Below are 17131 nucleotides of genomic sequence, written 5' to 3'. Positions count from 1 at the left end.
GCTCCATGCAAAAGATAGTACATGATGGGAGAAAGGAGGAATTGCATTCCAGGCATGGGGAACAGCCAGTGCAAAGACATGGAGATGGGACATAGTCTCTCGGTGACAAAGAGAGACTTGAGGCAGACAGACTGATTAGGAGGCTGCTGCAGTAATCTATACAAAAGATGATGAAGACCTGAACTAAGGTGGTATGATGGGAATTTTTAAAAATTTTCTGTATTCAATTTTATTATGCCATTCCTTTATTTTAGCTACCTGAAGCCTGTTTCCCGTTAATATTAACATTTGGCTTCACCTGACCAAACGTTACTCATGGAATGATAATATTGAGTGAAAGTGTTTTCACATTAATCAGATTGTTATTGCCATTGTTTGTCCTTTGTTCTGGAAGAAGACCATGGCATCAGGAGGTGATGCTGTGACATGCAAGTGAACTGGATTGAAGTGAGGGAGGGCTGTGCAAAGTCATCAGCCTTACTTTCTTCTCCTGAGCCATTCGTCAGATAAGTAGGAAAAGGAGAGTTCTGGACTTCCCAAGGTGATTTAGCTTACTATTTATGAAGAGATTCTCCTGGCTCCAAGACTCCTGGTTAACTCTGTAAATCTTCTCCTCTCAAGCAGCCCACTGTGAACCCTTTAAGTGTGGTTTAACCTGTAACTTGACTTAATTTACCAATAGAGTTTTTTTAACTAGGTCTGTTTCCTTAGAGGATACATGTAGTCATCACTGTTTAACTTTGTTCAATTTTAGTTGAAGGAAGCATGAGACAATCAATCTGTTTGACTGGGCCTATGTGATCTTTATGGCCTATTGTTATATATTAAAAAATATTTCACTGTTTCTCTGATATAATTTCTCATATAAATGGCTTATCAGAAATTCCAATCTCTGTTGAGGGTTTTTTTTTTTTTTTATGTCCTGAACTTGTGCTTGAGAATAATAAAACCTAGGTTTTTATCTCTAGAATTTCTGTGTTGTGGTAGATTTATTCAGCAGAACTAACCTACCACATGAGCTCAAAGAGGAGATATTCCTCCCAAAACAGTGGTAACTGTGTGAGAACCATTAAGTAGGCACTTAAATATGCTTATTTGATCAACTGATCAATTGCTATGACTTGTAGACCTGGCACTCTGTTCCAGATAGCATTTGGGAATCCAGGGTGCATGATGAGTCTATCTAACTCATCTAAATAAAACATTTTCCTCATGGATAATGAAACCTGGAGGCAGCTAGGTGGCGCAGTGGATAGAGCACTGGGCTTGGAAACAGGAAGACTCATCTTCATGAGTTCAAATACGGCTTTAGACACTTACCAGCTATGTCCCCCTGGTCAAGTCACTTAGCCCTGTTTGCCTCAGTTTCTCACCTGTAAAATGAACTGGAAAAGAAAATAGCAAGAAAATCCCAAATAGGGTCACAAAGAGTCAGACATGACTGAAATGAATGAACATGGTTCCAACAATGGTTAGACTGAAATGGATAAATCCAGTGTTAGTGAAAGTATTGCCCAGTGTTTTTTTTTTAAGCTGAATTTTAGAAATGGGAGTTTATATAGACAGCAGAGATATTGGAGATGATCTAGCTTATCCTCCTTACTTTACAAATAAAGAAACTGAGGCCTACAGCAGTAAAATCACTCACAGAAAACTAAACAAAGTTAGTGGCATGGAGGAGCCAAGACCAGGACCCAGATCTCCTCGAACACCTTCTTCTGTATCACACTGTCACTCATAAAACCAAATGCCGATAACAGGTGCAAATAGGAATGTTCTGGACATTTTTAGAGTCCTTGTAAGAAAGACAGAAAGCCTGGTCAGTGGCCTGGTCCCCCACTTAACATTCCTGAGCATTGGATCACGAATTCCAGAGTGGAGAGAAAAATGCAACCTGAGAGCACAGTGGGAAACTCAGTGGATGAGAGGCAACCTGTGACTCATCTCCAAGTGAAGGAGCTGGGCCTTGGCAACGGTACCAGAGAGTTCTGATGGCCATGTTTGTCATCCAGGAACAAGCTGCAGCATGACGGCTGAGTAAGTGAAGTATGTTAGGAACGGGACATCCAACTGTGCAAATGCTAGGCCCTATGAATGGAGAAAAACAAATCAACACAGCCATTTACCTAAGAAGCCCCAGAACGGAAACAGTTTATTGATAAGCCAATTATATCAAGAGGATACTATTTCTTGTAAGATCATTAAATGTCCAGGAAGGAAGTGACCTCGCATGTCATCAAGGCCTCTGTTGACTAATTTTGCTGAACTGCCTTTCCTCAACCCCTGCCCTGATGTTCGTTGTTTCTTTCTCTTTCTTTCTTTCTTTTTTATTCTTTGTTACAAGGGATGGTTCTCTGCATAAGGGAAGAGGAAGGATGTACTTGGAAAAGGTGAAGAAAAATAAAGGAAATCTTTCTTTTTAATGTAAAGAAGTTATCAAATCTAATCTTTTCATTTTTCAGATAAGGAATCTGAGGCCCAGAAATGGGAAGCCACTTCCCCAAAGTCATGCAGCTAATAAATAACAACCTGCACTTTAACTCAAGTTTTCTGATGCCAAATCCAGGGCTTGAGGTTGTAGGGAATAGTAGATAGAGCTCTGAATTGAAATAAAAAAAACCTGGGGTTCAAATCCCTCTTTCAATGCTTACTAGCTGTGTAACCCTGGCCATGCAGTTCTATGCCACATGTAGATGAGGAATGTAAAGCCCCGAGAGATAAACTGATTTCCTAAATGTCATTTACGATTTATCACTGATAAGAGAATCTGGATTTCAGGCCAGGCTTGATAACCTCAAATCTAATACTCTTTTTTGCCAAATGTGTCAGGTTCACTGCCTAGTACATCCCAAATCAAATTAAAACGTAATCAGGAAATGTCTAACAAAAAAATTAAAATATAATACAACATAGATAATGTTAACTTACAGTTTTCTAAGTCAACTTGTGGCCCTCCGTATCCCTTTCTATTTGAGTTTGACAATACTGCTCTCCCACCATTGCTTCTGATAGCCATGATAAGGCTTGAGCAGGTGATATCAGAAAAGCATTTTGCACTGGTCAGGAGAAAAGAGCTCCAAAATGGTACATAATGGCCACCCCTCTGAGATTAAGTCACGTAGCTGGTATTAGTAAGCAAGGGGGCCAGTGGGAATCAGTGGACGGAGGAGTGGAAGCACTGCCTTAATACATGTAGCTATTGCCATGAATTCAACATTCTTTTGCCCCAAGGGGATAAAATGTAGCCATTGGCCATGGCATGCCCCTTTATATGATCCCATAAAAGGCAGCTCTACTTTTGTTGTTGTTCAGTCATGTCGGACTCTTTGTGACCCCATTTGGGTTTTCTTGGCGAAGGCACTGGAATGGTTTGCCAACTCCTTCTCCAGCTCATTTTACAGATGAGAAAATTGAGGCAAATAGGGTTAAGTGACTTGGCCAGGATCACACAGCTAGTAAGTGTCTGGGGGCCAGATTTGAACTCAGATAGATGAGTCCAGGCCCAGCATTCTCTCCACTGCCCCACTAACTGATTTTTCTACCACAGGTAACCATCCTATGGAACATGCATGAGTATGGGCTAACAGCCTAAACCCTAACAGTGGGCCTGGGCACTGACCTAGCCCCTGCCCAGGTTTGTGACTGGCCCCCACTATTCTAAAGAATAATATGTGTGGTCAGTATGAATTTGAAGAGAAAATACAAACTATAACCCTGGGAAACCAAGGCAACCCATTCCCTTTAAGAAGGAAACACTGTAAGCAAGGAATGATATTCCTCCTCCCCTGAAAGTAGACAGAGAACACAAAAGAAAGATGTCAAAAGGGAAGACAGGCAAACAGGACTAGGTCTCAGAAGCAGAATCACGTACAGACCAATCCATCATCACATGCAGACAAATGCCTACAATCCTACAGTCTGCACAGTTGCTAGAGGCTGAGATATGATGTTTCAAGGCGTCTAAGGTTGGACCAGGTGCTTAGATCAACTGGATCCTTGGAGGCAACATGATTTTACTACAATCCTATCAGGAAAGGTGAAGCCAGCACATTTAGCCCTTTTCTTAGACTCCATTTTAGTCATCTTTCAGCTGTATGAACACAATGGATAATACAATGTGCTAGGTGCTTTACAAATACATAATTAGATCTTTGCAATAACCCTGGGAGGCAGGTGCTATTATTATCCCCATTTTACAGTTAAGTAAACTGAGGCAGTTAGAGGTTTAGTGACTTGCCAAGAGCCACACAGCTAGTAAGTGCCTGAGGCAAGATATGAACTCAGGTCTTCCTGAGTCCAGACCCAGTTCTCTATCTACTGAACCACCTGGCTGCCTCAGTTGAATAATTCTTCAGTTATTGAAATTCATGAGTTCCAGCAGTAATGTCTACAGCATACCCCTCTCTAACAAGTGGCACAGGTTAAAAGCAGACTAATAAAAAACTGGAAACATGGGAAGCAAGAATAACATTAGCTATTTAATTACAATACCACAAATACTTCTGTTTTATGGTTCTGGTATGGAAGAGCTAAAGATACAATTTGTCAGGAGAAATTAATTCAGAACATGTATGACATTCCTGTGGGACTAAATTATTTCTTCCCTCTTTAAGTGGCTATCTACACTTTTGTTTCCTATTATTATGGTATTTATTTAGGTTCCTGGCTGACCTTGTGACCCGCAGTCTCCTGTGACATTTATCATTGGTTTTTTGGCTTCCTAGTAAAACTCAAGAATCAACAACTATTAGAATATGACTTCCCCAGAGGGAGAAAGCAGCAAAAAACATGTAGCCTTAAGACACAAATGAATCACATCAACTACAGTGGCCTCATTATTATTTTCCTATTCAGACCCAACCTGGTCTTGCACATTGTTTGGGGAAACTATGAACTAAGGTACAAAGATCCTTGCTTTTTGCACCCTTACCATCCACTACTTCCTCTTCTGTTCAGTACGAAACAGAGAACGTGGCAGGTCAGTCGAGCACTGATCCGTTGTCCCGCTATTTTTGTCATAATAGAATTCCAGCACAGTCCCATCTCCCAGCAAAAAGGAGGCAATGATTTGTAAGCTTGGTAGACTTAATTTGTGAAACACAATGTGCTCTCTCTCTGTGGTCGAGATTTATGTTTGAAAATAATTTGACATCCTGAATCCCTCAATTAAATTGAGAGAACACAGTTTAATTCTCATTCATTTCTATTTGTTTTGGAAAATTAAATATAGCGTTTCAAAGAACATAGGAAGCATTCATACTCATGGGAAATCATGCACTAGAATAACACCATGCTCTTTGTTCCCTTTCTTATTTTTTTTTTAATGTTCCATAATAACTTCTGAAATTAAACTGGCTCAGGGAAAACGAGTGACCGCATCTCCAGCCTTTGACATCTGTCACCTCTAGGTCTCTAGTGGCACCTACGGTTTGCGTTTGATCATGAAACAGGGAAGGATATTTCAGTCCCAAAGGCCATTTGCATAAAAATGGTTTTAGACTCTATATGTAACAACTGGGGGAAAGATAATTTCACTGTCTTCTATGACTGGTTGAAGCTCTTTTGGATTGCTCTGTTTATCAGCTCTACAAATGAAAAACAGTCTTTTGATGAAGATTAAATAAGAAGGGGACTGAAGGAGAGTAGTAAGGGAGATTCCATAAGATCTTAAGATCAGAAACTTAACTGTTAGGTAAGATGAAAGAGGCCTAGCAAGGAACCTTTGGTTCCTGTTAAGGTTTTGATATCTTTTTATTTTTAGCCGCTAAAGTCTCCCTTTTAAAGTCTATCTTATTTTTTACATATTTTAATTGATAGCTTTTGTTTTTATATCACTTTTATTTCTGAGTATGCTTTCCCTGTTCTCCTACTAAGTAAGCCAACTCTTAAAGGAAAGAATAAAAAAGTAAAAGGAAAGGAAACAATTCAGCAAAACTAATCAACACACAAACCAAGTCTGATAGCATAAGAGATGTTCCACACCCTTCGTCCCCTACTTGGCAAGGAAGAGAGGGCAGTGTAATTTTCATTTCTTCTCTATGACCAAGCTTCATCATTATAATTACACAGTATTCAAGTTTTTTTTTTTGTTCTTTCCATTTCCATTGTTACAGTCACTATGTATATTGTTTTCCTGGTTCTGCTGACTTCACTCTGTATCAATTCACACGAGACTTCTGATGCTTTTCTGAAAGCACCCATGTTTTTAACACCAATATTCTCCCCAGTGATGCTTTCCAAGAATTTCTATTAGTTCTCAAAGGAATCCAAATGGCAAGTGACCTAAAGAATAATGGAAAGACACATGGTAGATATAAGCATGCTACAGCATATTAACAAGAAGGACTTGCGAACAAAAAGTGGGGTAAAGACAGCTTCAAGGACATATTGTACCGGAAAAAGAAGTGAACTGGTCATATGGAGGAAGCAAAGGATAACAGAAGCACAATCAACCAATGTTATACTGGTATTCATGAAATATCTAAAGCCCTAGAAACTTAAAGGGAGGGCTCTGGTATGTTGGATCAGTCCTCTTTAGAGATTTATGGGAAGATATGAACAAGAATCACAAAGGTTTGAGAGGGCACAGATATGTTGAGAGCTACATTGGTGGTAGTGGGTGGGGTGGGAAATGCCCACATAGATAAAATCATAGATACATTAAAATACCAATGTGCAAAGTTGTTGGGTTTTTTTTCTTTAACAATACACAACTCTGTTAGTCCATTAAAAATTCACCAAGTAAAATTTGGCAGAACGGAGGTTGGCCAACTTAGGATATATATGTCAAAGATGACATATGGAATAATTTTCTTAAGCATTTAGATTGTTAATGCCTACTTAGTTTCCCACCAGCTTTGAGTCAACAGTCAGTACATACTTCCTTCCCATTTGGAAGTAATAAACATAAATTGCAGACCTTTGGGTTCACACAGAAGTTCTACCTGTGGCAATTGTTCTGTACAGAACTGGTACCTAGTTGAACCTAGGATAGGAGAGTTGCTTGCTCTACCTCACATCCTTGTCTGTGATATGAGGCGATGGAAGTTGCTGGTCTCATCAGCAGACTGGGCTAATAGAAACTTGTTCAGATTAAGATCTTGTCCAAACAGGGGACAAGATCAGTCTAATAAAAATTAGGTACAAAATGAAGATGAATTGGGGTACAGAGATAATACGAGAAATCAAACTGATAGAATTCTTGGAGATATCTATTCATAAAACAATTGAACCACACCAAACCCCCAAACTGGGGATCCCCGATAGGTTTAGATCTGACAGGGAACTATACTATAGGGGCAATCTTGTCCAATTCCATGATGAGACCCAGAGAAGCTAACCAAGTTGCACAAGGCCATATCACTAGTAAATAGCAAAGCTGGGATTTAAATCCAGATTCTCTTAACTCCAAATTCAGTGCTGTCTTATATCATGTGACCTCATGGGGTCAGTTGATATGGAAGACCTATGTAGTCAATTTCAGGTTGCAGTCACTGCCACAAGGGCTCCCTTTGACTTACAGGCATTTCTAGCTAAGGGTCACGTGGGTGACATTGACAGAAGGTATAAACAGCACATCCCTTAGGTTCCTCTCCACTGATGTTACAACTTCAGGGAGTCTTGAGTACTAAGGGAAGAAGAAATATGAAGGTTTCCTAAGTGGTCTTCAGAACACTTTACATTAACTCAACATGTTCCTTCTTTCTTATGATCTAATATGGATATGAAGAGAAAAACAAAATAAGTCTGTCCTCAAGATACTTACCCTTACAGAATATCAATATATCTTCCCCTACACCCAGGAGTCAACCGATGGGAGCCCCTACTTTATTGGATTGACAGTGGCCTCCATGTTATTTTTGGCCTTTGATGCCATGCTATTCTCTTCACTCCACGCCATTTCACTGGTTATCTCCCATACCTGGATAGCTCTCCCTCCTCACCTCTACCTCCTGGCTTCCTTCAAAACTCAACTCAACACCCACCTTCTGTAAGAGGCCTTTTCTGTACTCTTTCAAGGTTTCCCTTTTCCTCTGAGATTATCTTCCATTTACACTGTCTATATCTTATGTATGCAATTTTTAAAACATTGCACCCTCCATTATAATGTGAACTCCTTGAGTGTAGGAACTATATTTTTGCCTTTCTTTGGGTCCCTATCACTTAGCCCAGTACCTGACATATAGTAAGTGCTTCATAATGCCCGCTGATTGACTGAGATAGCCTCATGGGATTTTTCTTTCAACACTACAACCATACAAAGAGTAGGTACAGAGAAAAAAAAAAGATATGGGCACTAATCTTCCATTAAGATACTAATGAAAAGTCACCAATCTTCCATTCATCCATTAATTACATAAATATTCAATAAATACTAATTGAATGCTTACTACAATAAAGGTTTATTTTGTAGCTGGTGATGAGGAAGCTCTGATAATATCCTTAATAGAATTCAGATTAAGGCCATTATGGAAATCATAACTGAGATAAGGTGGGAGGATTTTATTTTTTTCCAAATTGGCCTTGTATCAGCCTAAAAGATGGCCCTTGGCTAAATATCTATGTGCAGGAATACTATTGACATTAGATGCTTTGTAAATACCAAGACTAGACAGATGTGCATGAAGGAATTAGTGAATGTTTAGGAAACAGAAGTCTAGTTAAGAAACTTAAGATGAGAAACATACTCGAAGATGACAAAACGTATTCCTTGTTTCACAGAGGAAGTAGCATTAGCATTGTTACTCTTAGGACTTTTTAACCAGGGTCTAATCCATAAATCTTCCAAAATAAAATATAACCAGACAAAAATCAGAGACATTATTTTGTTTTGTTTCTACAAACATTATCCATTTACTATTATAGGTATAATTTGGATACACTTCTATTTTTAACCACTTTTGGTCTAAATAAATGATACATAATATGGACACAGAATTCCTAAAACTAAGAGTTCCTATAATATTGAGGGACTTTTGTTCTTGTTTCTGCAGAATCTAATTTCCAGTGAAATATGTTAACTTGGCCACCTGTTGTTCTGCTGATGATGATCAAGTTGTCCACTGACAGAAACAGTTGACTGCAGAGCTTTCGGTGGGTCCAGCTATCTTTCTAAAACTAATCTTTGAAAGGCACATCTTCACTTCTTGGTGATAGCTGCACTGGGAGGAAGCCATCTCCACCTCGTAGCCCTGGGGATTTGGCCAGAACAGCTGCTGGATTAACCCAGCAGCTGTCATGAATGGGAAACAATCTCTACTGAAATATTTGCTTTACTTCCTTAAGAGCTCAGCTGCCATTCCATTGTGTGACCTTTGAAAAGTCACCTTACCTCTTAGGGCTGAAGTTCTCTTATCTGTAAAATGAGGGGGATGAATCCACCAAGTTCTTTTCAGCTCCAAAATTCTATGATCTAATACAACCCCTTCATTTTTCAGATGAGGAAAATGAAATCCAGAGAGGCTAGGATCAGGGGTGGGGGAACCTAAGGCCTTGAGGCCACAAGTGGTTTCCCATCCCTAGGCTAGGTAATCTTCCCAAGGTCATATGGCAAGTTAATGGCAGAATAAGGACTAGAGGCCAGGTCCAGTGCTCTTGATCTCACGCTCTCTACACTCCTTTAGAGTTCAAGAAATCAATGATCCTTTGATCCCATATGAGGATCCAATAAGCAAGGCTAGCAAAGATCCCCAATGTCAGGCCAACAAGTAGTTTCCAGGGAGCAGAAGGCCATTTCTACTTCTTTCCATCCTTGGAAAAATGTTAGATCACATTGATCTAAGATCACATTGGAAAAGCCCAAATATCCTCTAGGCATCATGCACTGTCCATTGGCATCTCCGGGGGTTAAAGAAACAAAAGCAGAAAACAGTGTAATTTGAGGTTTAGACGCAGGTGGAAGGATCATTTAAAAAAATGAGTTGGTAGTATTTTTAAAATAGGATACATGACAGTGGAAAATTATAGGGCTGCCCTCTAAGAAGCCTGGACTTCCCCTAGGGATTCAATAAACTAGAGGCATTAGGATAGAGTTAAGGACTGAACCTATGATTGCTTTGGTATCAGGGAGCTCCCAATGAGGAATTCCCTCTACCAGTACAACTCAGCACCTGCTCTGCAAAAAACAGTCTTAGACAGTTGCCTGGAGAACTGAGGGGTTAAGTGATTTACCCAAGGTCACACAGCCAGTTTGAACATGTGCCCTCAAAGACTTTGCTTCTCCAAGGGCAGCAAACATGAGTCTTTCCTGCATGGTCTTGGTTGAGTTTCTTTCGGCTATTTTAGCAAGAGTCTTTTGACATCTCATGCCTTCCTCCTTCTCCCAACTCTAACATGCTCCTGACTCTACCTCTCTTGAGCCTGTTCTAGGACAAGATGTAACATTTCAGGCTTCTTTATTTTTTTAAATCAATAAGTATGTAAAATTGACCAAATGTTATTTCCACCCAAACCTCTTTCAATTGGCAGAGCAAACAACTGATACTATCTAGGTGAGTGGAAATTTCAAGGTCAAGTCTCTAAAGATTCATGTGTTAAATACTCCATTATCAGACATGGATATCAAGTAACAGACCCTTTACCCTCCTTCCACACTGTTGTAGGAGAGATGAGAGAGTCCAGAGATGGGGAATTTGTAGCCTTAAGGCCACATGTGGGCCTCTAGGTCCTCAAGTATGGCCCTTTGATGGAATCCAAACTTCACAGAACAGATCCTTTTATTAATTTATTTTATTAAGACTAGTCTAAGCCTTTACATCACATGAGGAAACTGAGATCAGGCAGCTTCAGAAATCAAAACAATGAATTTCACAGTATGTCCTGAAGACAAGTAGCCAATAACATTTATTCATTCCAATACGCCCTAAGTTTTAAAAGCTGATTTTAAACTTTCTTGTGGGATGGTTCTTTTCTGGGGAACAGAGGCTAAATGTTAATGTATCTTTGGTAAAACACAAACACATTTCACTTATGGTAAAGAAGCCAGAGGTTTTGTTTGTTTTTTTTTTTCCCCTCATCAGTTCCAAGCTCACTAGAGTCAAATCAATCTTTTTATCTGGTTTTCTACACAAAGGAATCAGAGAAGGCAGGCTCTTATACAGAAACAACATTTGAAAGGACAGCATTTGAATGTAGGAAAACCATAATGGGATTTCACCAAGTGAATGAATATGAGGAAATTACTTCGGGGGAAAAGTTCTGATTGTCTGAGAAGTTGGCAGGCAAGAGACTGAGGCTGAAATGAGTCACTGAGTAAGTTTCCAGAAGATGCTGAGGCTTTTAGCTAAGGGAGAGATATTACTCAGTTACATGAGAGGACCCAAACAAGGAAGATAAGGCAAAAGAAATCTGACATATTAAAAACATGTTAAGAAATATGTTAACTGGACAAAAAAGAAGGAGTAGAGAGAAGAGGCAAAGAAAGAGAAACAGGCAGGTCTACTAAAGAGGTAAATGGAAATTTTGTCCTTAATTCTCAAGTTCAATCTAATTCAAATTTTGTCTTTAATTCTTAAGTTCAATTTAATTCAACATATACTGAATTAGGCAGTCTCCCTTCAGCCTTCAAATTACAGGAATAGTTTAGTGTTGAATTCTGAGGTACTTAGATGCTGATCAGGTCCTGATCAGAAACAAATATGGAGGTTTCAGGATCTGAAGAGCCAGATGGGGAAACAACTCCCATTGAATCTGGGATGCCTGAACCATTAAGCTAGCTGACGGATGGTCAATACTCCAAAAATTGTTGCCTGCCTGAATTTTCCATACTGGTTGAGTAACTGTTTAACATTGATTCATTTTGGTTTCATGGATCTGGGCCAGTAGAAAATTGTTCCAAATCACTTTATCATTAGCACTTAAACTTCTCCTCTCCCTCTCCCCCTACTCTGCCACAAAAGCTCTTTCCTGAACAATATGAACAGCACTAGGTTTTCAGCTAAAATGAACGTGCATTTTCCTCTGTCTTCTCTCTCCTTCAGTTTTCCTACCCCAATTCCAATGAACAGACATGAAATTTAGCATATATGAAATGGGATAAATGGATGGACAGCCACAAAGCTTAACATTCCCTCTGCAGCCTCAGACACATTTGGCAAAGATGATGGAGGTGCCAACTCCCTTGACACTCAGAACACAGGCTGAACTCTTAGCCAATCATTCAGATCCATAAGTAGGCTGTTGCTGTAATAGATGTGATCCTTTCTTCCTCCTCATTAGTCCCCACTAATCTCACAGTCAATGTAGATTCCCATTCTCTTCTTTTTGATGAATGGTTAGAAAAGGAAGCAGTGAGGGAGTGCAATGGATAGAGCCCAAGACTTGGAATCAGGAAGACCTGAATTCAAATCTGGCTTCAGGTACTTACCAGCTATGTAACTCTGGGCAAGTCACTTAACCTCTGTCTGCCTGAGTTTCCCTTCTGTAAAATGCGTCAAAAATAACACCTACCTCCTCGGGTTGTTGTGAGGATCAGATGAGGTATTTGTAAAGCACTTTGTAAGCCTTAAAGTGCTACACAAATGCTAGTTATAATTAACATTAAGAGGAGATATCAAACAAGTCACTATAACCCAGACCTGAAGAGTTGCTAACAAGGACAGAGTCAAGAAGATTTAGGACCATGGACCACTTCATTTACTCTCTAAGAGGAGAAGGAGCAGCCATATCCACCATCCCATAATCTCTCACACAGTTTGATGGATCTAAGCCTGAAAGGTGGCTGACAAGCAGCCACCGCCATTGGAAGGCAGACAACTGAAAACTAATGAGATCAAAGAAATTGAATTCTGTGATGGGGAGCTCCCAGATCAGCCAAATGTCAACCAAAGGAAAAGTCAACGAACCAGAAATAGCTGGTGCTGCATGTTGCCAGTGACCCTGAAACCCTTTGGAGACATAGGTCCATGGAGCTAAGAAGCGGGCTCAGTAGGGTCAGTTACTTACAAGGCTGTCAGGCTTAGATTTTTAAAATTTAATATGATAACAATCATCTTAAAGAAAAGTTAAAATAGAAAGATACCAGCACCAAAACAAACTTTTATAACTGAATTTTATTTTTTAAAAAAGGCTTGGTTAAAAGGATCAAAGCTAGAAAATAATTTGCAAACATTGTTTAAAAGTCATTTTTGATTCCTTGGTTTTTCTCTTGGTTTCCTTTGGGTGGTAAATAGTCACTGATTCAACAACCTCTCTACTTTTTTTTTTTTGCTTTTTTGACCCTTTGTCCATGATCATGAGTGTTGAGGCACTTCTCCAGAGGTAGGCTTACTCTTGCCAAGTGGCCCAGATACATCCAGGTGATATGTGGATGGGAGGAAGGCCCCTCTACTCCAGTTCAAACTTACAGTATCATTGTTGTGCAGAACCTTCTCATCATGGAGATGGTGTGATAGGGGAAATAAACCCTTAAAATTTAATAAGGGAAAACCTAGACTGTAATTTAGAAAAGAGTCATCATCATTACTAAAGCTGGTATTGAGAGCAGTGAGTATTCTGTCATACCTCATGAAGCTATTCTGTGTGGAGCGAGGCTTCCTAAAACCATCATTTGGTTAGGTTAACTTGTACTGGATTGCTGAATAATTACCCATCGAGTCATTGTTCTGAGTCAGACCTCCTCCTTTCCCAGAGAGAAAGGAGGTTTCCACCATGCAAGATTAGATAATGGAGCATTTTTCCTTTAAGAGGGGGATGGAGGAGCTTGAGCAGTAGGGAGATTTAGGCAGCAAATATGATCTGACAGCATGATTCTCTTAAGACAATTCAGGTTCCAGGCATGGGGTGAAACACACCTATGAGTATCCGGAAGGGGAACATTATGGATAGAAATACTGATAATGTTAGTCAATGATAAATAAAATATGTCCTACCCATCAAGGTAAAAATCAAGTATGAATCTGACTCCAGATGCAGTGAAGTATGATAACAAAAGCCAAAAGTGATAGGCAGAGTGCTAACTCCTGTGAGGAAATAAGAAGAATGCTTCACTGTTAGGCTCAGAAATAACTATAGTTTTCAACATTGTCTGGAGCAAGAGTTTTTAACTTTTTTTGTACCATAGCCCCCTTTGGCAGTCTGATGAAGCCTAGGCAGAATAATGTTTTTAAGTGGATAAAATAAATTACATGAAATTACAAAGGAAATGAGTGACATTGAAATATAGTTGTCAAAATATTTTTTTAAATTTTTTTAAGCAAGTTCACAGACCCAATGTTAAGAACACCTAATCTAGAAGTTGTACTTTCATTTTTTATTCAGAACCAACTTTTTGCCTGTAATTAATAAGAATTTATTAAATACTATGTATTAAATATTATGAATTCTTCTGTTCTTTTCAAAAAACAACTCCTTCTCACCCAACTTTCTTTTACTATGTTATCATGCTCTTTGCATTTACTAAAATGAGTAAGAGCTTGTTCTCACTGCTTTATATACAATCTCCATAGAAATTTTTCCAAACAAAAAACAAAAAAAGAATACACATAGCAAACATTGACTAACTATTTTTCTCCTAAATTTTTTTTTTGGTTTTTGACATTAGTATTTTACATTTTTCAACAATCATTCTCCTCTTGAAACTGTAGTAGCTTACCTCACCCAGCCTGGAATATGCCTCAAAGGTCACAGTTAAAACAATTCTTGCCATTTGGAAAAGATTCGATCTGTTTTTTCACAGCCCAAAAGCATGGCTGAGATAACATTTCTTTGTCAAACCCTTCCTTTATTCGTGCAACACCCAAACCCACACACCAGTGCAAGAATGCCTACGAGTGTCAAATCTCCATCAGCATTCTTACCACAGAAGAAGATGAGTAGGTCTCTTCTGTGAAACATACCCATGCGAACACCCAACCTACGACATGGGTTTCAAACACTCATTATATCAAAATGAAAATTTCAAATATAATGGTTTGGGAGCATGGAGTATCTCTTTAAGAAACAGGGGCAAAGTACATAACGGAACCTCATTTTCAGCCCCTACCAGGAATCCATGGCCAGGAAAGCACAGGTATAATTAAGCTGAAGCTATCTTTGTCTAGCATAGCTGAAACACTACCAAAAGTCATGAATCAGAGGAGTTATTTCCAGGGCAGAATTAAATTCCAATTAATCATGCTTTCTTGGACCTTGCTGTGAATGACACAAAAGCCAGTGGTTAAGCTTAAAAAGCTCTGGGAGGACACGGCAAAGGCCATGCAAGGACAAGTGGCCATTCCACATGGGCAACTTGGAAAACCAACCAATCACTGCAGACAAAGTAACTCTTCACTGCAGGCCTGCCTACCAGTGGGCCTGATTCTTTATACATCCCCCACTGGGAAGCCAGTTATAAGGTGGCCAGGTCAAAATGAAAAATACTTTTAAATTGCAACTTTGTAATTGATTTTATTTGTTGCCGTTGCTCCATTTTGGAAACCTTTTGCTTGTCCTATCATGTTCTGTTGGGAGTTCGAGTGATAGATGAATAAAAGCATTTGGACACAATGGGGATGGACACTGACCTGAGAAGTGGCTGCAGTGGTACTAGCTTCCTTACCACTCAGTGCTTCCCTCTCATTGGATGCTGTGGTGGTTTCTGCCTCTTCTGCCTTCTGGCCACTGGCATCCACAGAAACTGAAGGCCCTACTTGACCCGAACCTTCACTCACTTGGGTGGAAGTTGGGTTGGCGCCTTGCCGTTTGGGGGCTTTATACCAACTAGGATAAAACAAGGGATCCAGGGTATCCGATGCTGTTGACAGTACTTGAGTTTCAGACTGTGGAGTCTGCTGAGCACCACTTGGCACCACCTCCCCCTTAAGTGGACAAAGTGAAAGTAAAAAAAAAAAAAAAAGCAGTGGGCTTTAATTATTATCCTGTTTCTAGCCAGCAGATTCTCATTGTGTGCTGATTTGATAAATTTGTTTCAGATCTTCCTTATTCATGCCCCTTTGTCACCCAGAAAACCTGTAAGAATTCTTGCCTATACTCACATGCCTTGGAGTCTGAACTTTCAATTATTCCAGGGCTAATTAACTGAACCCCTCCTTTCTCCTCTTCTCTCTCACCACCTGTCTACTTCTTATTCAATTTCCTCTAAACAAAATCTACTGGATGGTAGTTAGGAGCAGGGAGAAGACATGAAACCTAGAATCAGTGGTGCTCCTTTTGTTCAATGAAAATGAATGAATGAATTGAGAAAAAGCATTTATTAAGCTTGTACTCTGTGCCAAGCACTGTGAGAGAAGGTTAAAGCTGTCAGCTAAAATGAGGGTTTGTTTTTGTTTTGTGTGTGTGTGTGTGTGTGTGTGTGTGTGTTTTTCCATGGATTTCAAAAATGCTTGCAATCCTTCCCCTCCAAAACTGAGAATTGGATGTATTAATAAAAAGAAGAAATACAATTCCAGTAGACACCTACTTTTCTATGGGCATAACGAACTTTCAGAGAATTATGAACACAGTTTTCCAGTCTGGTTTCCTACGGACAAAAGATTTAGTCAATCACCTTGTGGTTATTATCTAGTTTTGTGTTTTATCTAGTTATGCTTGTTAGAGCTAAGGGCCTCTCCTCTTGAGGGTGGAGACAAGGACAACATGCAAAGGGGGACTGTCTCAAGCTTAGCCCAGTCTAGGTGGTGTGTATGGGGCAGTGTGCTTTTTTCCATCGGGGATGGAGTCCTGGCCATGTTCCCAGGCCTGGGTGACACCTGCTGACCTATGAAAGCTGTAATAGGAGAGACCTACTGCCACTACATGGCACCTTAACTGGGGACTCAGTTCTCCCCTTGCCTTGCTGGCTCAGATGAAGATGACCAAGTTATCTTGTATGTGCACAGCTGATGGCATGTTGTCTCCTCCATTAGACTGGGAGCTCCTTGAGGGCAGGGACTGTGTTTTGTATTTCTGGCATTTAGCCCGGTGCCTGGCACATAATAAGCACTTAATAAATGCTCATTGACTTGGCTTAAGCTTCTAGAAAGCTTGGCATTACTACAAAGGGCTATGGGTAGGCTGATGTTACAGCCCAGAAAGAGTATGAGAAAATTGTCTTTTCCATTGGAAACCTCACTGCTTCTAGGCAGAACAATGAAAGGCACCCACGCAAATTAATTGTAATTAAGTATACGTTAATGTGTAAAATTTTTGCTATGAA

The 17131-nt window shown here is 39.7% G+C and overlaps 1 protein-coding gene across 3 annotated transcripts in view; it reads right to left on the bottom strand.

The window, feature by feature from the left end:
* LOC114054203 (tripartite motif-containing protein 55-like) overlaps nt 1-17131 on the bottom strand; it is a 77591-nt gene that overhangs the window by 16076 nt on the left and 44384 nt on the right. For all 3 annotated transcript variants that reach the window (XM_027877369.1, XM_027877368.1, XM_027877367.1), the window contains one exon: nt 15501-15794. In XM_027877369.1, the coding sequence (XP_027733170.1) occupies nt 15501-15794 (294 nt within the window). The remainder of the gene's footprint in view (nt 1-15500; nt 15795-17131) is intronic.

The sequence above is a fragment of the Vombatus ursinus genome, unplaced genomic scaffold (assembly GCF_900497805.2).
Source record: "Vombatus ursinus unplaced genomic scaffold, bare-nosed wombat genome assembly UNPS02014812.1, whole genome shotgun sequence".
NCBI classification, from domain to species: domain Eukaryota; kingdom Metazoa; phylum Chordata; class Mammalia; order Diprotodontia; family Vombatidae; genus Vombatus; species Vombatus ursinus.
This window is presented reverse-complemented; position numbering and strand designations above follow the sequence as displayed.